The sequence below is a fragment of the Sphaeramia orbicularis genome, chromosome 3 (assembly GCF_902148855.1).
Source record: "Sphaeramia orbicularis chromosome 3, fSphaOr1.1, whole genome shotgun sequence".
NCBI lineage: Eukaryota > Metazoa > Chordata > Actinopteri > Kurtiformes > Apogonidae > Sphaeramia > Sphaeramia orbicularis.
Window position 1 is genome coordinate 39,310,999 of NC_043959.1, and position 25,828 is coordinate 39,336,826.

At 37.2% G+C, this 25,828-nt stretch overlaps 1 protein-coding gene across 3 annotated transcripts in view; it reads right to left on the bottom strand.

Moving 5' to 3' along the window:
* Positions 1–25,828, bottom strand: part of unc13c (unc-13 homolog C (C. elegans)) — a 138,786-nt gene that overhangs the window by 28,836 nt on the left and 84,122 nt on the right. For all 3 annotated transcript variants that reach the window (XM_030161892.1, XM_030161900.1, XM_030161884.1), the window contains 4 exons: positions 6,282–6,408; positions 3,818–3,914; positions 1,633–1,776; positions 1,385–1,462 (listed from right to left, as the gene is read on the bottom strand). In XM_030161892.1, coding sequence (XP_030017752.1) covers positions 1,385–1,462; positions 1,633–1,776; positions 3,818–3,914; positions 6,282–6,408 — 446 coding nt within the window. The remainder of the gene's footprint in view (positions 1–1,384; positions 1,463–1,632; positions 1,777–3,817; positions 3,915–6,281; positions 6,409–25,828) is intronic.

Here is a 25,828-nt window from a genome sequence, read left to right on the forward strand (position 1 = left end):
TGACCCCATTTTAACATCACAAATTTCTGGCGACCTCAGACATTCAAAACCGAGACTTTCTTTTTTCTAAAATTTATTTGTTTTTGATCATGTAATAGTTTGCTATACTATGTTGCAATTAAATGTTAATTTTAGTCGACATTTAGTCTATATAATGTATATTATTATGGACGGAGGCAGAAAAGCCAGGTGTAGATTACTGCACAAAGTGAGAATTTTATTTTCCTTGGTCAGGATATGTACAGTCAGTCCAGCTTGGAGTTACAAGGCTGACAATTAATACTGAACAAACAAGAACTCAAACTATGAATTATGAAAGAGCTGCAGCATCTGAAACCGACCACAATGAACATTTGACAGATAAACAGAACCACAGTGCTTGAGTTTCAGCTTCAGAGTTTGTCATGTCTTTTATGGATTGTGACTGTTTCTCTCAACTCACCATATATTTTTTATTTGTAAGTTTTTATTTTTATTTTGATCAGTTACTAGAAATTTCAGGCAACCCCATTTGAATTCCAGGCGACCCCACGTAGGGTCCCGACCCCAAGGTTGAAAAACACTGAAGTAATGACACTGAGATAATAGTATTAGAGTTCAGCGACATGTTTTATGTCAAAATAAAAAAAGAAAGAAATTAGATGATATATAGAATTTACTGAGAAAGGTTTTTTTTTTTTTAATGACTGCAAATATGATATTAATGACACAATAATACTATCTATCTATTTGTACCTTTTGTCTTCTTTTTTCAAATGTGGAATAGTTTTGGAAACATATTAAACTGTATAAGTCAAAAACATTATACATATGGGTTTTAATGTGTGTGGGACAGATGAACGAATTGTACTTGATATATGTTAAATTTGATGTTATCCTGTCAGTGAAATGACATCTGCTGTGATTCCTTTTTTCCATCAACTGTCTTTCAACTTCTGACTCTAGGTACGACATTTCATGTTTTCTCTTGGACAGTTGTAATGAGCCTGTCAACATTGTAAAGAAACATCTGCCTTCTCCGCTAGTGCCCTCTTTATGTTTGACTTCTACTTGAGAGACCCGTGTGGATAATTAGGCCACTCAGAAGACTCTGTGTTTAGTCATCCGTCACATTAAACAATGGACAGAGAGCCCAGAAAATACCAATGACTTCCCCATCAGCTATGGCTGTATGATGAATAATTGCATCCTGGTTAATAGAGACACGTTGTTAAGTACATCACAGAAGACAGGGCAGAGCTCAGTATAGAACTGCTATTTTCCACATGGTTTCCATGCCAACAGCCATCATAGAAACAGCATCGTCAGACTTACCATATTTGAATCCCTGCATAAAAAAATAACCATTGCTTTTAGCGTTTGCAGACACTGTGTGGGCACTTACCACGTTCTCTTTACTTAAATACAAGTGAAAGTCCTTGGATACGATTGCAGCATATTGCAGAAGAACTTTGTTGATAGTCTGTAGAGAGAGAGACATTTTATATTTTCAGTTTGCTGTTCCATCACTGACTCACTAAAACTAACTTTGAAGAGTCATAATCTAATAAAAAAGTAATATTAAAAGAATGTACTGAGTTTGTGTCTGTTCAGTGGTAAAACTCTGAGTTACTCCAAACCAAAGAACCTGACCTTAGCAAAGCGACACATGAAGTGAGCCAAAGCTTGGGGGTTTGGACACTCCAGCTTCTTGATAATCTCAAAGCTCTGGTTCAGTTGAGTGAACACATCCACAACTGAACAGGAAAACAGGGCGTGCTCTGAGGTCTGTTGGAACTGTTGTGGGATAGAGAACAGAACAGAGAGGTTGGCAGAAATCCAGGTAAAAAAGAAACAGACAAAGATAAAGAGTTTTAGATCTGAGGATCAGTGACATCTACCGGTGAAGTTCTGGATCGCAATCTACTCAACTACCTCCTTTCCCTCCTGTACGAGTGGCTGTTAAAAACACTAAATGCCCTCATTTAGAGCCAGTGTTTGTTTTGTCCATTCTATTTTCTTTGATTTAGGGGGGTTGTAATGGTCTGCACTCAAACATCAGTGACAATAAAACATGTTAGGACATGGACTAAATAGAAAAAAGTAGTAAGTACATTTGAAGTTACTGTAAAAACAGAGGACTCACTCCTACTATAGATGGAAATAACTAATATAAACATTTCTAAGATAACAAAATAAAACAATTCTGATTTTACAATTGTGTACAATTGAAAACACAAACATGAATATTAGATTAAAATTCTGCAGTCAAATCCTAAACAATTCTGCACTCTGGGCCTTTAACTACCTAATGATGGTGAAACATTATTTAAGACAATGGCTTTAATTAATATTACTCTGTAAATACAGTATGTCAGTCACACAGCTTGAATCTGGACCATTAAACTGTTGCTGACCAGTGTAATAGCTGTTAACCCTACATGAACACTCATTACCTACTAAGCGGAACAGCACTATTAACGTAGCATCATCCCAGTCCACTTGTGAACACACTGGTATATAAATTACTATAGATAGTGATGACTGACATAACACTCATATTTAATTATACACTTCATGTATTCAAGTAATGGTAAACTACTCAGATGATATTAATGGAGTGATGGTGTGCCTGAGCTGGAGGCCAACAGCTCTGTTGTTGTGTAGCCTGCCAACATAACTCGTAAGTTCATTTATATTAATTAATACATTATCAGTTGTTTAAGTGGTTTTTGGATTTGCCTTCACACAACACAGTTAGTGCCAAAATGTACACATTGTGCAGACATTTATAAACCCAATGCAGTGGTTTAAAGAGCCTTTCACAGAAGTACATTAAAGCTGCGTATGACTTTTGTCACCATTTTTTCATCAAATCTGTAAAACTCGAGTCATAGCCTAAATATCACAAATCCATAAGTCTTTCCGTGATTACATACCTCTTCCCTCACAGTGAACAAGTTCAAAGTGTACTCCCCCATAAAACCATCCATTTGTTTACAAACAGAGCCAGTAGGTCACTTGGGCATTTTCAGGAGTTTGTTGTGATGTGCATTGTGGGAAGCGGAGCTCCATGCAGCTACAGTAGCAAGAGGTAATGAAGCGGTTTTCGTGTTTGTTGCCACTGCGGCCATAATACAGCCGCGTGGAGCTCCGCTTCCCACAATGCATGTTGCGACAAATTTCCGAAAATGCCCGAGTGACCTACCGGCTCTGTTTGTAAACAAATGGATTGTTGATGGTGGAGTACACTTTGGAATTGTTAACCATGAAGGAAGAGATTAAGGTTAGTAATCACAGAAAGACTTATGGATTCATGATACTTAGGCTATGACTCGGGTTTCACAGATTTGATGAAAAATTGGTGACGTAAGACAAACGCAGCTTTAAGCTTCTTCTGTTTGCAAGTAGAAGCAAGATATAGTATAAAACAATAAGTTATATATTTGTTTTCTCTATCATTATAATCACAGTACTGTATACACAAACACACAAACATGAAAATTTGCATCAATGTGTTTCAGCAATTTATAGGCTAAATGTGCGTATTTTGTGCAATTTTTACACATTGCATTTCATTATCGCCTTCTATCCTTCTGTCACTTGTGCTGCCCTTAAAACCATGTTTTCATCCTGTTGTTATCCACCTTTAATTGAAATTTCATTTATATTCCTGTCACTGTTTCTCGGCAAGGAGTGTTTTTAATTCCCTATATCCCTAAAACTTCTTAGTGAATTTACCTGGCTGTCTTTGTAAAGAATGAAAATAATCTTAAGTGTCCTGGTTGGATAAATATGGAGCTGCATACACTGTGACATAATTAAATGCTGTACTCACCCCGTCTTTCTTGTCCCTCTCTAGTGCTCCATTGAGGAAATCCATAGCAACATCCTCATTCTCATCAAGCCACTGAATAACAAATGGCTCAAACCAGCTATAAAAGAAAAAAAAACATTGGTCTGTTATGCATAACTGTGGTTATCATTGGTGTTTTTAAGCATTTGTTCAATGTCATTTGTGGGGAAAACATGAGAGACTAGATTTTTTGTTTTGTGTTTAAAATGATAAGTGAACCACTGTATTTAACCGAGTTCAATGACAATTGATTGGGTTAAGTACAAAAAGCTATGGAAGTGTGGCTTTGGCCAAGGCAGGCATTGATATCAGGTTTCAGTTTGTCGACAGATTAGACTGCGAGGCTCAGACAGAGGACAACAGAGGACGAGCCACGCCAGGACAGATGAGTCGGGTGCGGAAGTACATTTGTTAGTGGAATAATAATGCTGTTCTGTCTGTTTCACTTCGCCATTTCCTTGTTTAATACGGTGCCTGTGCTTGTCCTCAAAGCAACAAATGTCCCTCCCAAAACTGCTTTGTACTTTGGCTGAGGGCATCCGTTACAGGAGGGAAAGCCAATAAATAAGGTGGGTGTGGCAAACGAGAAAGAGACGTAGACAAGAGGAAAAGACTGTGTGTGTGTATGTGAGTGTGTTTGTATGATGTGTATGCCCCGGGAAGAATCAATCCTGCTAGAGATGGTGAGTGACAGTGCTGGAAAGGGGGTGGGTGACTCATTATTTTGATAGACTAGCGGGATGAGAGAGGACCCTGCATTCCCCGCTTGCATTACATGCATGTGTAGTGCCTCTATTCCTGCTTTGGTGCACACAATTATAATCACATTGGGAAAAAGGAAAATGTAAAACACAAACAGAAAACACACACTTCAGCGTTCTACATTTCCTATCTTATAGCAGCTTATGATCGGATTGATTAAAGTCTTGGTGAAATAACCAGCAGGCACAGATTACCTGAACATGTTATGTTTACAGATTCAGTGGTTTGCCTGGTAAACACACACATCTGTGCCATCCTAATTTCTTTTTGCCAAATTAATGGTTTTAAACATTGCAACATCTTTCTGATCATGATTCATATGATAAAGAAGTATGATTTTAGACTTCATTCAACACTTAGGCTGTTTGTGTGAAACACAAAAATCTGATAATTGGGAGTAATCAATTAAATGTAATAATTGGATCTGACACATTTACATGCACTTCAAAAATGTGAAAATTAAAAAAAAAACAAAAAAAAAACCCTGATTTAGATGTTTTAATCTCTTATCAGATTTCTTTCAGAATACGTATGTACAGTCACATAAAAAATTATTAGACCATCAAAAGTCATCAAAAACAATAGTTATGCAGTCAAGTACTAACTCCTGTGTGTATCATGTGACTAAAACAGACAGAAAAGAAAACATGGAATGCCTAAAAGCACTATTTTTGCCAGTACAATGCCATAACTATTGATGTAAGAACTGAAGTGATTTTGGTTATTATCAAGAAAACTATGGAAAACAGATAGATATCAGCTCTGAAATTAAACTCTTATGAGCTATTTTTGTTGTTACCGTTATATTTATCCAAACAAATGTACCTTTAGTTGTACCAGGCATTAAAATGACCAAGAAATTGAAGAAAACAAGGGTGGTCTAATATTTTTTTCTGCAACTGTACGTATTGTACTGTACTGGACCTTATGATGCACTTAAGTTATCCTCTCCTTTGGCAAAGTTAAAAAAAAAAAAAAAAGAGTACTTTAAGTTTAAATTATTCAGAAATATTTAATTGAGATGGTAGATGTGTTTTTGTTGTTGACTTTTTTTTTTTTTTAATTTTATTTTGTTATTATGGTGTGAATGCTTGATGCTGCACACATTTAAGTTGATATAAGCAGTGTATTAGTTGAAAAGGATAGGCAAAAAAATAAGCTTTTGCTTCTAGCCTATTCCTTTTTTGTTTTTTTATGTTTATTACAATTGATGTACTGAGTAAAATGATTGATGTGAAACCAAAAATAAATTCATTCAGTCATTCATGCATTCATAATGATGGTAGATCCAAACTTCTTATTATGGGCTTCCACTCACGTTTGACTATGTCACGTTTTCTATAATTTTCTTTCTTTTTTTTTTTTTTTTTTTTTCTTTACACATGCACAGATGTAATGCAAGGAAATAAATCATATTAATGGGTATAAATGAATAAAGACATCAGAGTATTGGAGTTAACATGATTTCTCATAATAAGATAACTGCTGCTACTCGATCACGTGAATAATCTCCAGAAATCACATAATAATCTCAGTTTTAATGTGCATGTAAACTAACTCGTTGATAGGACTTGCATTTCTTTACAGATGGCATTGACAGTATCTTGGCTGATAAAGATGTCAATAATAAGTGGCAGAAACAATTGCTGAAGGTATATTTGCATAAAAATTAGAGGACACTTACAGAGAATACTCAGGAGGGACACCCTTGAAGGCTGGCAGTTCACGGACATACTCATTATGGAACCATTTGACTTTGAAGTGAAGATTCATGTATTCTGTACTTTTGCATAGGCGATGCTTGTCATGCTCTGTAAATCAGATTAAAACATGAGAAAAACATAGATTAGCATGGTCAGTATATCATAAATAAAGGTGTAATCATTCCTAGAAACATGCCTCGACTATCAAATTACCATAGCAAACTGTAGGGCAGCGCTGCAAGATCAAACTGTGGTTTAGTTAATGAGCATCCTTTTGTTTTCTGAACAGATGCTCCCTTCAAAACCAAAAAGCAGGAATACAGAAATACACTCACACGCACATACTGTAACAGAAATGTGCAAAAAAAAAAATCTTAATGAGGATGAAAAGACCTGGGCAGCAGTGGTTGCTTTTAATCTGACATCTTAAAAGGCTCAATTATGTACAGCCTTAAGCGATCAAATAACAAGAAAATAAAGCCAAGCCTGTGAATGCAGCCACAACAAACTGAAGCTAAAATGGATTAGACTTTCACATCAGCTGACATGGCTGCTGAGTCATTTGGTCCAGCTCAGTGTAGACATTTCAAAACAATTAAACATTTCCATGGGATCCCCCGGAGGAGAGAAGGATGGTGATGGTGCAAAAGAGGGAGTGAGGAAAGAAGAGATGAGGGAAAATAAAGCAACGGAGCGTAAACAGAAAAAGAGATGTGCAAGGAAAAGAGAAAATAAGTATACCAGTGAGAAGAAACCCATTTTTAGAATTGAGGCAGCAAGTACACTAATTTATGTTTACGGCGAAGAAGAAGTAGAACAGCGCAGGTGATGAGTGTTGATAAGGAAATGTAATGGCATGACAGAGGATCATGGGAACATTTGGTGAATCATGGAAAAGCAAAGGAAACATTATTATTATTATTTTTTTTTTATCATTTTTAAAAAAAAATTATTTTCATTGTGCATCTCCAAAAGTACAATATAAGAAAAAGAAATTCATATTTTATGATATAAGATTTTGTGACACACCAAGTATAACCAGAACCAATGGCGACGCCCATACCAACCCAACCTAGATCTCAAAATACGAAAACCACTAATAAAAACAAATACATGTATATAGATGAAAGAGAATATAATTTACAGATATTAACAGATAGATGATCAGGATAGTGATAGATAATTATGTTGCACTCTTTCTTTAACCATAATGTAAACAGCATCCCACATACTAAGGGTTTTCGACTGGCTGCATGCCACTGACCTCTCCATCAAAACTATATGTAGAAAATAATTGCAAAGGAAACATTATTGTAACACAGGTAAGACATGACATGCAGTTTATGAAAGAACAGTGAGCAAAACAACCGAGGTGACGTTGTGTTTATGATGGGCCGCGCCAGAAAAAGGACGCAGATGATGACATTGGGAGTTTGTTCAAACACTTCCAATGACTGTTGGGAATGAATATTTATACTTTTGTCATGAGCCAACACTGATGTTTTATGTGAATAATGACTGTTGGTGTTTTTTGTCCAATGGGAACAAATGTGTTTGACTTTGTAACCAGGGAAGTCTGCATATCTGTCTTCCATCAAGGTTAAATGTTCTTCTAATCTAGTCTAATTTCATTTGAGAAAACGCATATACTGAACACACTTAGAGGGTTTAGAAGGGAAAACCATTCAGCATTCCTGGGCTTATGTATACCTATAAATACAGCTTTCAGGTGTCCAGGTTATAGGATGTCTTCCAACTGCTGAGATTATCACCAAGTGCACCTTATAGAAGAGCTGATTTTTTACATGACAAACCCTTTGAAGCCAATCCATGGTCAAAGGAAGCTTCTTTATTGTGCTTTTTCTCTTTTCATGTGTCACTTCTGTATTTGTCTCGCTCCCTGTCTGTCACCCTTGTACCGCTTTCCCTTCTTATCATGAGGTTTTGTGTGTCTTTATAATAATGCTTTTTTTCCACTGCATGGTAGCAGCTCGGCTCAGCTCGACTCTACACAGTTTTGTACAGTTCTGTCGCTTTTCCACTGCAATTGGTATCACCTCGGAGCGAAAGAGATGGTTGTGGTCAGCGGAATCGAAACTGTCGAGATGTAGTTTTTAGGCGACATAAGTCTCACTTGGTGAAGTGAATAGTAACGACAATGGATGACATTGAGGTGATGCTGTACATGTTGCTCGGTCTGTGGCTTTTTGTCACAGAAAAAGGTAAAATGAGAGAGGTAGAAACGGATACAAGCGGCAAGACGAAACACGCTTGAAAAGCAAAGGAGAGTTATGAAAGCCATATGGAAGTATGAAGCTGACCAACGGATAAGAGCTGCCAAAAGACGATGTCTGATGGTAAGCTAATGCCTTATATACAATAGATGTCGCATTGAACGGTGCGGTCTATGTGGGCCGAGCCACGAGTAAAATGATAGAGAATGATAGAGTCTATGTGAAGATCTTCTCTGCTGCCACTCTTGTCAGTGTATGGTGTTTGCATTATACGCTCACGCCTTGTGCACGCGTGACGACTCTGAACAATCGGTGGCCTGCAGTGAAATTTCAGTGCCGACTCAGCCCTGATGAAACCTCACCGGAGGTTGTACAAAAAAAAAATATGGTTACCAGATACAACCCCCAGTGGAAAAGCACTAAAAACCGTGTAGAGTCGAGTCGTGCTGTAAAGGTGCAGTGGAAAAGGGGCATAAGTATACATCTGTGACAGTCTTGTGTCTATAGAAGATAGTTTTTCAGATTCACAGGTTTGCATTTTTGGAATGTGAGAAGGTACTTTTGATCCTAAAGGTGCAGAGGTATCTACTTACCATAAACTTACCTACATACTTGTGTGTATCAGAGCATAGGATACTAGGGACTAAGCAAGGTGGATTTAAAGGTGGTGGATTTTACAGCAGGTGGATATAAATATTTAAATAGAAAAAAAACATCCAAATATTTACACATTACCATGCAGGATATATATGTACATCAACTCAACATCAAAGTCAGCCTTAAATCCAGGGCTCCTTGAGCACCCAGTGCATACTGTGCCGTAGCTGTTAGGCCTTAATCCTGATAAGAACCAAGGTACTGACTCTGATAAATAGCAAAATACTTCCCTCTGTCTAAGCCCCAAGGAAAATCTTAACACATGTGCAATTAATCTATTTTCATGTTAATAATCTATTCACTTGCACAATGCAATCTTCCTCTTGCAATATTCCTGTTAATTAGTCACACTAGCTTATATAAAAACAGTTCTACTTAACATAAGAATTAATTAAAATGACAAAGGTAAGACCATTATATACAGTATCTTTGTGTGTGCTAATGTCTGTGTGCATTCATGTGGGTGTTTTGGTTGTGGAAATACAGATGGAACATAATATGATTTCAACATATTTCATTTAAAGTGTTGGCAGTGAACAAATGTCTAAAATTATCCAGGATGATATTTGTTTTTTTTTTTTTTTTTGTTTTTTTTTTTTCCAGTACAGCAGACACAGTGATAAAGATAAAAAGATGAAAAATAGCTGCTGGCATGAATTGGCTTAACTTCTACAATTTAACTCAATTCCAACAGAATCAACAGAAAGTCAAGGTAATAATGACTGTTGAAGGGCCTCTGGCATATGCACTGCAAAAACACAATAATATCACACATTTTACTTAAATACTTTTGAAAGTTTACTGCAGTTTAGTGATAAGACTAACCCTAGTTCTTCCCTGCCTCCCACTTCATCCCTATCATCCAATCGCTGCATGCATTCTGACCTTCTATTCAGTGTCATTTCATGCAAAAGTGGAGCTCCCCGCCACCGCAGCTCCACCTACCACCAGGGAACTCCAGACTGGCTGTCACCACAGTGTCAGACACCATCCTACAGAACGCTCCGTTAGGACCTGCTTCAGCGCCAACCCTGCCATTCCACAGGACTTGAGTTAATGCCAAAACCTTTCCTTCTATAAATCGATGTTAACACTTCATTTACATGTGGTGAGATGGGAAATATCAAACCACCAGGCCTCTTGACCACCACATCTGAAGTGAGCTGCGTTTAACACATGTAATTGGATATCTTGACAGGAATCGTTTAAGATGGTTGAAAGTGGTAATATACACTGTTGCACATAAAATAGGAATAATTTTGTTTTCAAACACGTACCCATTTTTAATCCTACTTATATGGATTAGTAAGAGCAATAGTAAAAGAGCAAGTGCAGAGTCCCAGTTATACTTCATCTGTTAAGAATAAAGCACAATAGTTGCTTTTCCATTGACCCTACAATTGCGTGAATATAACTTGTGCATAAATATTTGCCTAATGGAAAAATGACAATTTCGCCAAAACTCTCGTTTTTCTATTAAAAGTTTTTGCGCTGGCAAGAGGTGGTTTTTTGGGCATAGCGCAGTTGGTATATCACTTTAAACTGCAATGAAAAGACTTTTTTCCACAACTAGAGTCACATGAATTAAAAAAAAAAAAAAACTAATATTGACAGATGTTAAAAGACGCAAAGAAGAGTTTTAAAAGAAACATGGTGCAATATGTGTGGACACACCAGGAAACCAAACGATTTTTTAATCTAGTACGGGATAGAGGGGTAATATATAATAATAACGAATATATCTGTAAATCAACACCATATTTACATTTGTCGTCATGGTTATGGAATGACTTCTTGTGTCATCTCGCAGGAATAAATAAAAAAAATCATTATATTTGTGATTTAATGGAAAAGCCGACATTACACACTTGTGTTTTTTCGATGTTTAGTAAATACCTGTAAAGTTTTGCGCAGATGTCCAACGGAAAAGCAACTATTGTCACGAGAAGAGTCCGGTCAGTCATCTTCTGAACCGCTTTATCCTACAGAGGGTCATGGGGAGCCCATCCCTGGAGCCCATCCCTGTTACCTACAGGTGAAGGTGGGGTACGCCCTGGACATGTCACCAGTTTATCACAGGGCTCACACACAGATGAACAACCAATCACTCTCGCATTCACACCTCTAGCTTGACCAGTTAACCTATTAGTGTATGCCTACGGAGGGTGGGAAGCCAGAGTACCGTATTGTTTGCATGTTGTCCCACGCAAACATGGGAACTACATGCAAACTCCACACAGAAAGGTCTCAGTGTTGGAATCGAACCCAGGACCTTCTTGCTGTGCTAACCACTGCCCCACTTTGACCATGAGAAGAGGTCAAAACATTTTATCCCAATGTCATGGGCAACAGTGTATACTGCAGTTTATCTGCTTTGACTTCTGGTGCTGGAGTGTAATGCTTACAGTCGTTGGCGGTGAAAGGGTGCAGAGATCGCTGCTTTCATCGAAGTGGTTTTGATGGGTGAAATTGCCACGGCTTTTCATCTGGATTCACCTTAACAGCCTGTGACTTAAACACTGTGAATGTGAGGTTGGGGCTGTTTTACTGGGGAGAAGTGGACACAACCTGCGCCTTGAGAGTGTGAGTTATAAAGGACTGAGCCGACACCTTACAGTTTGTATAGAATGGACACACACTAATGCACTGGCAACCACTGTGGCACAATGAGAGTCACCTAATCACCTAAAGGAGGCAGATGGAGGTCAGCTGGGAGAACAGAAAAGGAAAAGTCAGCAGGTGTTTTGTTTGTCAGCCAGATTCTACAAGCTTACCCTTACAGTATATAAGAGTGTATATTATTGTGAATTTTTATGACCTGAGGCACAAGAGGAATTTAGATACAGGTAAAGGAAGAACTATAAATATGGTAAGAAGAAAGAGTCAGTGATGCTTTTATAACAGATTATATTAGACACCAAACTCTGGGAGCTTCATTAATGTTAAGACTAAAAAGTCTGCTGCCTCAAGCTATAATATTGGACACCGTTTATACTTTTTATATCCTATTGACAGCTCTATACAGACATTTATTACATATACAATTCTGCACCCCTAAAGGAAAGCTCATAATAACAAATGACCAGCCTACATCTTTTATTGCTCTTAAACATAAAGAAGTATGCACTGCACTATTTGTTTAGGGTTTTTAAATATAAATGTGCTTTGTCTTACACGTCTTTACATATTGAAATAGTAACTGCATGTTATATCTAAAAAAATTTCAAAGTTCATTGCTCCAGCCAAGTATTGTTCATTAACACTTTTCAATCATTGTTAAAATACGATGGCAGAAAAAAACACACACACACAAAAAAAACGTTTAGGTCAGAATCAGATAACTCATATCCTTTCTCTACAAAATGGAAACAAAGACAACCTGAATGCGCTTCTTTGCACAGTCTGAATGAACTCAAAAGAAGATAATTTTCCATTCACTGAATCCAATGTGACCGTATGAATAGAGAAAAGAATTGGAAAGAAATGAGGCCAAAGCGAGCACTTTAAAAAATACTGCAGTAAAACATTCCTGATGTCAGGATGAGTCATCCATATTTTTTTTTTTTTTTTAGAAAATCTTTTACATTTTTAATGTCTCAAAATTCCTTTTAAGTATAAGTATGGCAACTGGTATTTCATGGGCTTTAAAAAACACAGTCAAGACTCTTCAAACACATCTTCAAAAATTTAATTACCGGCTGTTAAACTTGTATGATTAATTTATCATTCAGTGATGGATTTCTCTTCATTGACAGTAATTTGTGAGCTGAGGTGTCAAATTTTTTCAAAGACACAATCCATCATTTTGGAGGTTTAGTCAATTCATATTTATTTATGCTTTTTTTTATGAAATGTCAGCATTCTGGTATGTCCTCCTGGTGTCCTAATAATTGACAGTAAAGGCAAAAATCACATTTAACATGCTATGTATGGTCAGCCACCATTTTTGTAGTGTCACAAAAACTGGGAGAAGCAACACTACAATGACAATTTACTGATCTTGTGTCCTTTGCATGCTTATTCATCCATTTCCTAAATCGTTTGCTCCTCATGAGAGTCACGGGGGTGCTGAAGCTTATCCCGACTACCTATGGGTGAAGGTGGAGTTCAATCAATTATGCACGTAAGGATTTGTAGACTGTGAACCATCCTATGAATTTGTTTGGCTGAAGTCTAAAGAAAATGAAGGACCGACACCAGAGTCCGACACAGTTCTCCTATGCATACTTTTAACTTGATGTTTGCCTGGCGTCATGTGTTGCAAAGCATTAGATGTAGTTGCCTGTGATATCCTGAGGCGGGCACACACAGTTTGCGCACCTGCAAAAAATAAATGAAAAATGAAAAATTTCTTTCCACTCTACACCAATCGACTCCCTCTCCACCCTTTCCTATTATCATCATCCCACGACGCACCAGGATGCAGCTGCAACTGCTACATCTCATCTCCTTCTTTTTGACGGGTCCGCCTGTTGAATTTACAACTGTGATATAATACGATGCAACAGAATCATGACAGTTATTGGTTAAGTTAAATTAGACAGTGATGAAGTAAGGCTTGTCACTTTTTCTGACAACTCCTCCGGTCTTTGAAACTGCATTATAAAAGGGAATTTTCTGTTTATCCAAGCATGTAAATCGCTTGTAGAATGATGCATTTCTACCTTATCCTTCTTGACTTTGTGGACGATTAAGGTAGTTCTAGAGATACCAGTCTGGTCTCTTGTCTTCATGCGATAAGACATTTGCATCAAGGGCCATTGTGATTGGCACAGCTGTTTAACAGATAATTTGACTGGCTGAGAAGATAATGATTAATCACCACAGCCCTCCTATATTCCACTTCACTTGTGCTTCTGCAAATAGCAAACTGCTCATATGTAAACAAATGTATCAAGTGTGCTTGAATGTGCTCTTTTCATCAGCATGCACATGATCTAAGTATTGTAATTAAGATGTAAAAATAGGCCTGCATATGCGCATGTATGCGCTTCAGTGATAGGTACTGCTCTGCAATTACATGAATCTGCTTTATATACAAAACAACATCATTCAGCTTGTACTGTGCATACAATAATGACCTCATTTCTTCATTGTAGATTAAAAACTATAGGCACGGAGACTGTAAAATAATACACATGAACAGTTGTGCTCATAAGTTTACATACCCTAGCAGAATTTATGATTCTTTGGCCATTTTTCAGGGAATATGAATGATAATACAAACACCATTCTTTCACTTGTGGCTAGTGGTTGGGTGAAGCCATTTATTATCAAACAAATGTGTTTGCTCTTTTTATACTTTTCTTTTCAGACTGACAACATAAACTATCCAAATGACCCTGATCTAAAGTTTACATAGCCTAGTTCTTAATCCTCTGTATTGGCCCATTTAACACCAATGACAGCTTGAAGTCTTTTGTGGTAGTTGTGGATGAGGCTCTTTATTTTCTCAGATGGTAAATCTGCCCATTCTTCTTGGCAGAACACCTTCAGGTCCTCTAAGATTTTGGGTTTTCTTACATGAACTGCCTGTTTGAGACCTCCCCAAAGTGGCTCAATGATATTGAGGTCAGGAGACTGAGATGGCCACTCCTTCAACTTCACTTTTTTTTTTTTTTTTTGCTGTAACCAGTGACAGGTCGTTTTGGCCTTGTGCTTTGGATCATTTTTATGTTGGAACATCCATGACATTCTGTCAGAGTATGTAAATTTATGAGCATAACTGTAGTTATGTGGTGATTTGTTTTTGGAAAAATTATTACTTCATGCACAAAGTGTTAGAAATGTATAAGAGCACATACAGCACATGCACTAATGAGGTGCATCTATGTAATGTATTTTTAAAATGTATTGTGGGAAATCCTGAATATATATGTATATATATATATATATATATATATATATATATATATATAAATTTTTTTTTTTTTTTTTTTTTTTTAATAAAAATTTAGACTTTTTGATGTATTTCAACATATGAATGAATCCCTGGGTATGAGATGCATTTGTTGGCTGATTTTCCAGCCCCTCTCATCCCCAACTATCTCAGCTGGGTTTAGATCATGTGACTGTGGAGGCCAGGTCGACTGATGCAGCACTCCATCACTCTGCTACGTGGACAAACTGGCCCCACATAGCCTAAGGTTTGTTTTGGGCCATTGCCCTGTTGAAATACAAATGTGTGTCCTGCTAAATGCAAACCAGAGGGGATTGACGTTTCGCTGCAGTTGGGTTAAGCATGCCGTGATATCTGAATAAATCATCTACAGTGTCATCAGCAATGTACACCAACACCATTACACCTCCTCCTCCATACTTAGCGGGGGAGTCATGCATGCAGACGCCCTCCATTCACCTTCTTTGCATCTCAGAAACGCACAATGGTTGGAAGTCTCAAATGTGGCCTATTCAGACCAAAGCAGAGACTCCCACAGATCTGATGTCTATTCATTGTTTTTCTTGGCTCAAGCACTTCTCTTCTTTGCTCTGTTATTCCTCCGTTGTATTCTCCCTGAAGCAATTCAAGCAGGCAGCATTATATGAAGAAAATGTGTGATAAGATTGCACAATATTGTGATGATGATATGATTTGCTCTACATAAGGAGGCTAACCTGGAGCTGACATCAGTTAATCTGGGGATATGTGACACCTAGCTGGCCTTCTGATTATTCAAATGGTCATAATGCAAGGCCTGTGTATCCAGGGCACAATCTGGTAAGTCAGACGCTCAGATGCTGTGTGAATGAATGGTTGATATGGCCAAAAATGTGTATTTCTGTAGTTTTATAGAATATGATGCTTTTCTTAGGGATACACTGGGAGACCTCGCAGCTCACTCTCTTTTTATGTGTCTAACCTGTTTTTTTTTATATATATATATATATATATATATTTTTTTTTTTTTTTTTTTTAATTGCTATTATAACAACGGAAAGTCATTAAGAATAGGGACCACCTACATCTGTCTGACAAATATGTGGACTATCTATCTATCTATCTATATCTATATCTATATCTATATATATATATATATATATATATATATACACACACAGGGTGGGGAAGCAAAATTTACAATGAACATTTAGTTGTTTTTTCTCAGCAGGCACTACGTCAATTGTTTTGAAACCAAACATATATTGATGTCATAATCATACCTAACACTATTATCCATACCTTTTCAGAAACTTTTGCCCATATGAGTAATCAGGAAAGCAAACGTCAAAGAGTGTGTGATTTGCTGAATGCACTCGTCACACCAAAGGAGATTTCAAAAATAGTTGGAGTGTCCATAAAGACTGTTTATAATGGAAAGAAGAGAATGACTATGAGCAAAACTATTACGACAAAGTCTGGAAGATGCTATTAAAGAAGAATGGGAGAAGTTGTCACCCGAATATTTGAGGAACTCTTGTGCAAGTTTCAGGAAGTGTGTGAAGGCAGTTATTGAGAAAGAAGGACACATAGAATAAAAACATTTTCTCTTATGTAAATTTTCTTGTGGCAAATAAATTCTCATGACTTTCAATAAACTAATCGGTCATACACTGTCTTTCAATCCCTGCCTCAAAATATTGTAAATTTTGCTTCCCCGCCCTGTATATATATAAGTTACTAACCTTAATTTCATGTATTTCATTGTTTGTTGTAGGAAATGATCCTGGCTCATGTTTCAGGAAGTCCACAATGTGTTTATCGTGTTGTTTTTCGTAGCGCTGAAAACATTATGTGTCAGCACTAAATTCAACAATGAAGGCCTTATTCATACTGTCTCCTCATTTATGAAGACTTATTAATGAGATATGTCTTTTTCTTGAGCGCTGAAAGGCAATGATGTGAGCTCTAATCTGAGTTGCTGTTAATTAGCAATTTATGAGTCTCTAATAACCTGTCCTCTGCAGCAAAGGTTAACTCTCGGTCTCAGGGAATCCACATGAGAGCCGCTTTCATCAGCGTTTGATAGTTTGATCGTGACTGCATATGCAGAAGCTGTCAAAGTTTGCAAAAATGTGTACGCTGTTTGACTAGAAATACTGTTCATCTTTATCACTTTTTTGGTACTTCTGATATGGCATTGTATGTTTCAAATATTTTGTGTTTTAAATTCATAATTCAATCTTATTTTACCTCCAGCTGATCCTGTTTTTAATTCGTCTTTGTCACTTTTACTTTTTGGTATTTCTGATATGTCCATTGTATGTTGCAAATGTTTTGTTTTGTCTCGGCTATATTGTAAATGAGGTTGCGTCGTCAATATACAAAGGTTATGAATGAATCTAAACAAATTCCTGGAACCAAATTGGTTTATGTAGTGTAGTGGTGGACATCGACATGCCTCTGCGAGACACAACCTTTAGTCTGAGAGATATTCCATATATTTAGGTATGGAATTTATATACTGTATACTGAATAATGAGTGTAAAACAGTGTGTGTGTGTGTGTATGTGTGTGTGTAGCTACTGGTGGTAAACAGTGCAGGCTGTCTTGAGGGAGAAGTGAGCTCAACGTCCCTGGTGAGGATGTCATCTTGTCTGACTCAACCCACAGGGACAGTCAAACTCACAGGAGACTCACTCACTCACTCTCTGCCTCATTGATTTAAATGCCGTGTAGATGATGATGAACAGCAGTGGTTCACCACAGTATTTCCATCCTCCAATTACCATTCAGTGAAAATATCTATAGGAGCTTGTGGTTAGACAGATTTGTTGGAGACAAAAAGGGTAGAGGACCAGTATGACAGCCAAGGCCAGTATAGTTCTCTTCCCGACATAATTCCTTCATCTTGGCTTCTGACCCAGTTCTGTCAAAGGGCCTGCTAAGCTGTATCACAAGGGCCTACTGACACAGCTATAACACCAGAGCCCAAAGACACTAACTCCTGTTGATGCGACTCGAACCCATAATGCTTTGGGACGTAGCCCACGTTATGACTCACTAATGTAGAAGTCCACTACACTTCATCTAAGTAGATCACAATCTGCAGTGGAAAATAAAACTGTAAAATCCAAGTCTTTACTTCTTTCTAATTACATGTTTTATTTAGACAAAAATATTTAAATGGCATGTAAAGAGAGTGCAGAGAGAAGTGTTTCAATAATCCTAATACATATAATGGCGTTTCACAAAACCTCAAACAATACAGAGCAGAATATCATCATTTCCAACAGAAAGGAAAGATGATGGATGGAGAAAAATCTAATGCTGAATATTATCCTTTAACAATGTCAATGAAATGCACTACTTTGAATGGAGGGCTTTTATTAAGATTTTATGAGATCTCTATGAAATGAATGTAGCACCTGCAAGACAAGGGCAGGATCGCTGTGCTTTACAAATTCAATCTGTATGAGGATAAAAAGCCAAAAATTAATGTTCTGAGAGCATATCAGAATTAAGTAGTACAAGTTGAAAACTGGAAGAAAAGACTAGCTTATTAAAATCCCACTGCAGGACAATGCAGAGTTATGTCTGAGCCTGTAAACAACATCTTGCTGTGCAAACAAACCTCACACTGCAAAGGAATATTAATTGAAATTCAATTAAAATATTCTGTGCTGTAAAATGGTTCCAACAGGCTGGAGGTGAGTTAATGGGCTGCTGGAGCATTGGATCTTTAATGACATGCTCCAGAGACCACAGCCATTAAACAGTTATACAGTGGACGTATAGCATATACGATGGGACTTCTAGAAGTAGGACTACATTTTTTCATCTTGACAAGGTATGCTTTTGCTGCCAACACCAAACACACAACACATTTATATCCGTCCTTTATCAAAGAGCCATTTTGCTCCACAATACAAGACATTTACTTGAGTCTCAAGTTATACATAGAGCATACCCTATTGAGAAAAGGTTAGAGTGAAAGAGTGAATAATAGAGGAATTTCAGATATTGCTATGCCATTCACTGACTCTCATCCTTTTTTTCTCCTTTTGCATTCTTTGTGTCCTCCCTCTACCCCTCTCACTCTTTCTCTCGCTCACACATACAAAGATTCACACAGAGATGCTAAAATTAGCAGCATCCATTTCTGCACCAGCCTTGGCACCAAAGGCCTCCAAGCAGGAAGCAGAGGATGCATCAAAGACTTCATTAAGTAATGCGCATGCACATGTGTGCACACAGACACACACAAAGATTCCTTTTATTCCCATTCATTCTTTCTTACGTGTACAACTGAGCACCGATATAGAAATGCATAGACAAGTATGCCTGTATGCACATACACACATAAACAAAGCTACACAGACCAATAGAGCAGGACATTCTTGCCCGCCTCCTTCAGGGTGTCTCTGTCAGCCGTTCTGCCGGTTCTCTGCGCTTCTTATGTAAACAGGCCACTCACTATTTTTTCTTTCCATCCATCTGAGTTAGAAAGACAGGCAGCAACCTGGACCGCCACCTCACCCTCTATTACCTCCTTATTGTTATTTCATGCACAAAGTGTTAGAAATGTATAGGAGCACATACAGTACATGCACAAATGAAGTGCATCTGTCCAATGTATTTTTAAAAAGGCATTGTGGGAAATCCTGAATTATTTACATTTGATCATTTATTTGGCATATTGAGGCTGGACCACCACAACATACTTAAAGTATAAAAACACGTCAATACTTTGAATAGTTAACTTTAAAATCACTTTTGTCTTCATCATTTTTTACCATCTATACAGTAAAACACACCATAAATAATGTATTTTTCAATTACCCTGTCTTCACCAAACTAAGCCTAGAAATAACAGCCAGTAGGTCCAACAACAAATGAGCAATAATTCATACAAAGTGCTCCTTTGAGGAACATGACAGTCATGTCCTCCCCCTGGCACGTGTCGCTGTGGGCGTGCGGTGATGTACTGACAAGATGAGGCAAGAAGAGGCAAGGCAGGGGACGAGGGTTCAGACTCAGGGAACGAGAAGGGGTATATGTGAGTAAGTGCATCTATGATTCTTGTCTCCTTTGGTAACATGGACATCCTCAGGCAAATCACACATGCAGGAACACACACAAAAATACACACTGCCTAAACCTGCTGTGACAGCAGTCAGTAACACCATAGGTGGTCACATGCCCAGCTGGCTCCACTCAGATATGCACACATAAATCATAGGGCAACACTCTCTTTTTCTTTGTTTGTTGTGCTTTTTAGGAGAGCATATTAAGCTTTGTACAGTGAGAGTTCTCTATTTACTATCTATCACTAATAAACTTGCAGTGGTGCTTTTCCTTAAGTTATTGTTTGAGCAAGATATCATTCAGTGGTTTCAGAACTTTTTGAATAAAATTTAGAAATATAGTTCTTGCTTTTAAAACTTACATTTAAATGTCCTAACATTCATACCCATTAGTGACAATCATTACATATACAGGGTGGGGAAGCAAAATTTACAATGAACATTTAGTTGTTTTTTCTCAGCAGGCACTTCGTCAATTATTTTGAAACCAAACATATACTGATGTCATAATCATACCTAACACTATTATCCATACCTTTTCAGAAACTTTTGCCCATATGACTAATCAGGAAAGCAAACGTCAAAGAGTGTGTGATTTGCTGAATGCACTCGTCACACCAAAGGAGATTTAAAAAATAGTTGGAGTGTCCATAAAGACTGTTTATAATGGAAAGAACAGAATGACTATGAGCAAAATTATTACGAGAAAGTCTGGAAGTGGAGGAAGCAACAAAAAACGTACCAAAGCTTTTATTAAAGCTCTCAAATCCAAAATCCTAAAGGATCCAACCAAATCCATGAGAAAATGGCAACTGAACTTGAGGTAGACAACAAGACCGTTAGAAATGCAGTAAAATACGATTTGAAGATTTAAATTCTCATGACTTTCAATAAACTAACTGGTCATACACTGTCCTTCAATCCCTGCCTCAAAATATTGTAAATTTTGCTTCCCCACCCTGAACTTTCAATATCTTCATGAAAAAACGTGGTGCCATTAAATTGCAAAAAGTAGAAAAAAAGTGTTTTATGAGTATTGTTCCAATCAAAACAAACAACTCTATAATGCAGTAATATAGTGAAAGTCAGACGAATAAGAATAAAAATACCAACCATCAATTTAACACAGAATGTAGTGGGTTTTAAAGGGAATGTACAGAACCATAGATCACCAACTAAACAACATTACTGTGACGAAAATGTATGACATGATAAGTATTACTGTTTTACCATTTCCCTCTAAAAGCTTCATCCCTGTTTTCATATGGTGTGCTGTACTGTACATTGAAGTGCCTTCACTTGGCACCTGGTTGCTATAGCAACTCTGAGTGGCTTAGCGCAGAGAAAACAGATGAGGATAAATCACCCATAAGCCCTTTTGATGTTTCTGTGTCTATTCTTTCACAAATAGCCTAAAGAATATTCCTGGTCTATGACCTTGATCACGCTTTTATCCCAGTTTTATCATAATTTAAGCATCAAATATAAATCCCAGTCCACTGACCTGATGACTTCAATGTTCTGCTGCACTAACCATCAAAATCAACCACCGAAAAGTTGAGCAGTAGCATCAGCAAGTAGAGAATCTCTCCAATAACCAATACATTTGCTCTCATGTCCTCAATTGAACACTGTTGCAAGCAGCAAAAGAGAATTTTTGTTTGAAGAAAGTCTGTCTTTATCACTGTGTAATCAGACAAGCCAGGAAAATGTTGTTAAACTTGAACATGATAATCTTTAGATGGAGACTACAGATTTGCCACAATCGTTTGGAGATGATTGCAGCAAACTTTAGCTGAGGAAAACTTTATCAAGCACACACATAGATATGTTAAGTTTCATTCACAATCCTACATCCCATTATCTCCCTTTAGCATTATCTCTTGCTCTCTCTCTCTCTCTCTCACTCCACATATACATGCGCTAGTATCTTGGGAATTTGATTGAAAAGACTGCCTCCTAAAAAGGAGCTAGTTCAATAACCTCTGTGAGCATTTGATGCCTTTTGGGAACCGATTCCAAGAACGAGGGTGTGGGGATTGAAGTCAAACCCACGTTAAAACGAGAACATCCGTCTTGCTGCCAGCAGAGCAGATCTAAGATTTATTGCTTGATCACCGAAAGTCTCTTCCGTCTTTGAAAAAAAAGACATTCTCATATTGACAAAATCCACACTAAACCACTGAACATCACAATAATACTAAAAGTGAATTACATTTCAGGGCATGATTCTTCTTTTACTTTGGCAGAGCATGGGTAAAATGAGTGATATTTATCCTCAAGAATTTAGGGGCAGTGGAAGAAGATGCAGAATAAGTCCTTGATGGATACAATACACTGAATGTATTTTTTAGTTAATATTGTAAACGTATGAATGCAGAATGTAAACAAGATGTTGAATTTAAGATGAAGGCCTTTACTCTAACATCTTGCTATGCATACTGCTGGAATACTGTGAAGAACCTAATGTAAATACAGAACCATACTGCATGACGGTAGATGCTTGATGAGGGATTTTACAGCAGCTTAATAATTTTTTCATGTCAGACGATATCGATATGTATCACGGTGTAAATCAAATCACTATTTTTATCAAGCTTTAATTTTTTGTTACTCAGAAGTTAGTTGTGAAGACATCAGAAGGTTATTTTTGTTTGATTTGATTTATTTTCTGTCACAGGTTGAACATGACAGATGTGCTGATGAACATTATACAAATGTTTCAGATAAATAAAACAGGTACAGATATTTAAAACTGAACTAAAAGTTTGACCAATAGGCAAAAGCTTTCAAGTTTTAAAAAAACACAAACAAAACAGACCATCTTCGGGGTATATACATGGGGGTGCGTTCCGTAACTGCCATAACTGGCGTGAACTGAAAGTGAAACTTAACATGCTTTGAACCTCCGACTCCAGGCTTCTATACCTCTGTTGAACGCCGGAACCGCATTGGTTCGCACCCTACTTTTCAGTAACCTGGTCGCCTGAGTTCTCGGTCAACTTTTCTTCCGAGGGAACACTCATTACCACCAGCTCCAGCCCAAATATTAGCGTGTCCCCTGCAGCTGCTCTGACACCTGTGCTGTGTGTGTCAACCTAACTTGCCGTGGCTCTAGTGTGATTGGTTCGGTGCAGCGCTACTTAATTATGATTGGCTGTTCTTATATCTGTCAAAACATGGACGAAGGAATTCTATAGAAATTATACCGAGCATTCTCATATTTCTACTGAGCTATTTCACGATATATATCATTATCATTTTATCGCCCAGCCCTACAGCTTTATGTTTTTTTCTAACTTTCTGTGTAATTGGAATGAAGAACACATCCAAAAGTTCTAATGTGAGCAAGCTTCAAATCTGTAATTTTCAACAGGCTTTAACCAACCATAAAATCAAATGTCAAAACAGTAAGATATTTTAAGGCTTAAAACTGAAGATATTTTAAGGACCTACAGACACCCTGTTACAACATTTATGAACATTTGTAATAACTGGTGTTCATTACATTTATATCATTTGGGAAAAAAGATGACAAACTCTATCTAATTTCACTTCTTTCCTCCACCAAAACTTAAACATAGCACACAAAACTGACCATCTTTTCAAGTCCCAAAATAATCGATAAAGCCACCAAGCCACTGTAATCTAAAGTGACAGTGCAGCTGACCACAACAAGGCCTGAGAGACGATGCACTAACACCAGAGCACTTCATACACAGCACACTACCAATAAATGACAAATATCAAGTACAACAAGGTATCAGAAGATCACATTTTACAATAATATATAGTAATTCCTATATAGTTACAGAGTGATTAATACATTAAAACTAACAACTAATTAGTGAATATGTAACAGAAGGCACACTTGTTCCACTTAATAGACTCATCCAGTTCCTGTCTTAGCCTAGGTCCAGATTATTTACATTATAGAGAGGGTGGACATTAATGTTCTGTCTTAGGGGCGTTTGGAATAAATATTTAAATGTGTATGTAGTATTTCTACTTTAAATATTTAAACATGGTCTGAAAGTATTGTTGAGCTTTCTGAATTAACCATCTTAAAATGATGCCAAAAATATGAATGTATTAGATTGTAGAGATATGAACTCGTGTTCATGTGACCACTAGAGGGAGTAGTGAGTCAATCTGTTGGTCTCCTATGGTGAGAAAAACGAACAGTATGAGGCTTTGGACCAAAGTGTCTAAAAGCTATGATATGGGATGAGAACCACTAAGAAGCAACTTTTAGAGCCAAAATGAAGTGACAAAATGGTAAAAACTACAAGCGTTTTTGTTGTTTTCATCAACAGACACAGCTTTAAATAAAAAGAATGGAGTTTGATGCTGAAATCGCAGTATTTCTTCTACACAGGTGAGTTTGATTGTGAGACTCATGAAGATATGATGTTATTATGGGATGTTATGTTGGGATGTTTGTTATTAAGATACGATAAATTATGCCTTAGTCCCACAGGGGAAATTCTAGGTTTACAGCAGCAAAGTACAAGCACACAAGAGCAAAGAAGTGCAAAATCAAGATAAACACAATCGAGAAAGGTATATACACTATTTACAGCTGTTCACATGCTGATCACACCACAGGTTTATTGCACAGTTTACTGTCCTGTTTATTGTACGGTTATTGCACAGGATTTTAGGAGCAGTTTTTGTTGTAGAGCCTGACAGCTGCAGGACAGAAAGACCTGTGATACCTCTGACCTAGTTCTGACCTTGTTTGAATGATTCCAAACAGATCTTTAGTGCAGCTACTGACAACACAATCCATGCATTAAACAGAAATGATTTGTGGTTTTACTGTGGCTGTTTCCTGGCTTAAAACAGCACTAAACTAACTGAGCTATAATGCAAAAATACTGAATAACACAATTACTTGCATGACAGTGTTATTTAGACCAACTGTCAAAATAAGTGACTATGAGTTTTTGAAAACCTGATGATACCATAATACAGATGTGTGGTGACAATGAGCTTATATTTTATTCATTGAATGATTCAGTCTGTGGAAATGTAATGTTAATTTGTTGGTGGTTTTGGTAGTCCTAGGTGTGTTCTGGTACATCCCTGTCTTGTTGAGAGTTTGGAGTCTCAGTTCTATATACAGTCACGTAAAAAATTATTAGACCATCAAAAGTCATCAAAAGCAGTAGTTATGCAATCAAGTACTAACTCCTGTGTGTATCATGTGACTAAAACAGACAGAAAAGAAAACATGGAATGCCTAAAAGTACAGTTTTTGGCAGTACAGTGTCATAGGTATTGATGTAAGAACTTTAGTGATTTCGGTTATTATCAAGAAAACCATGGAAAATGTCTAGATATCAGCTCTGAAATTAAACTCTTATGAGCTATTTTTGTTGTTATCATTATATTTGTCCAAACAAATGTACCTTTAGTTGTACCAGGCATTAAAATGAACAAGAAATTGAAGAAAACAAGGGCGATCTAATATTTTTTCCACGACTGTATAGCCCTTTTAAGTGCACAGTTGGAGAAAAAATATATGCCATAAACTAAACACTGCAGGATGTCATTTACCTTATTGTTTAATCACTTCTTAGTGCCACGATTTAATCATCACTCCTCAATGATCACTGAAACAGAACTTGTGCACCCATTCCCCCAAAGCAGGAAATAATTGTTAGATA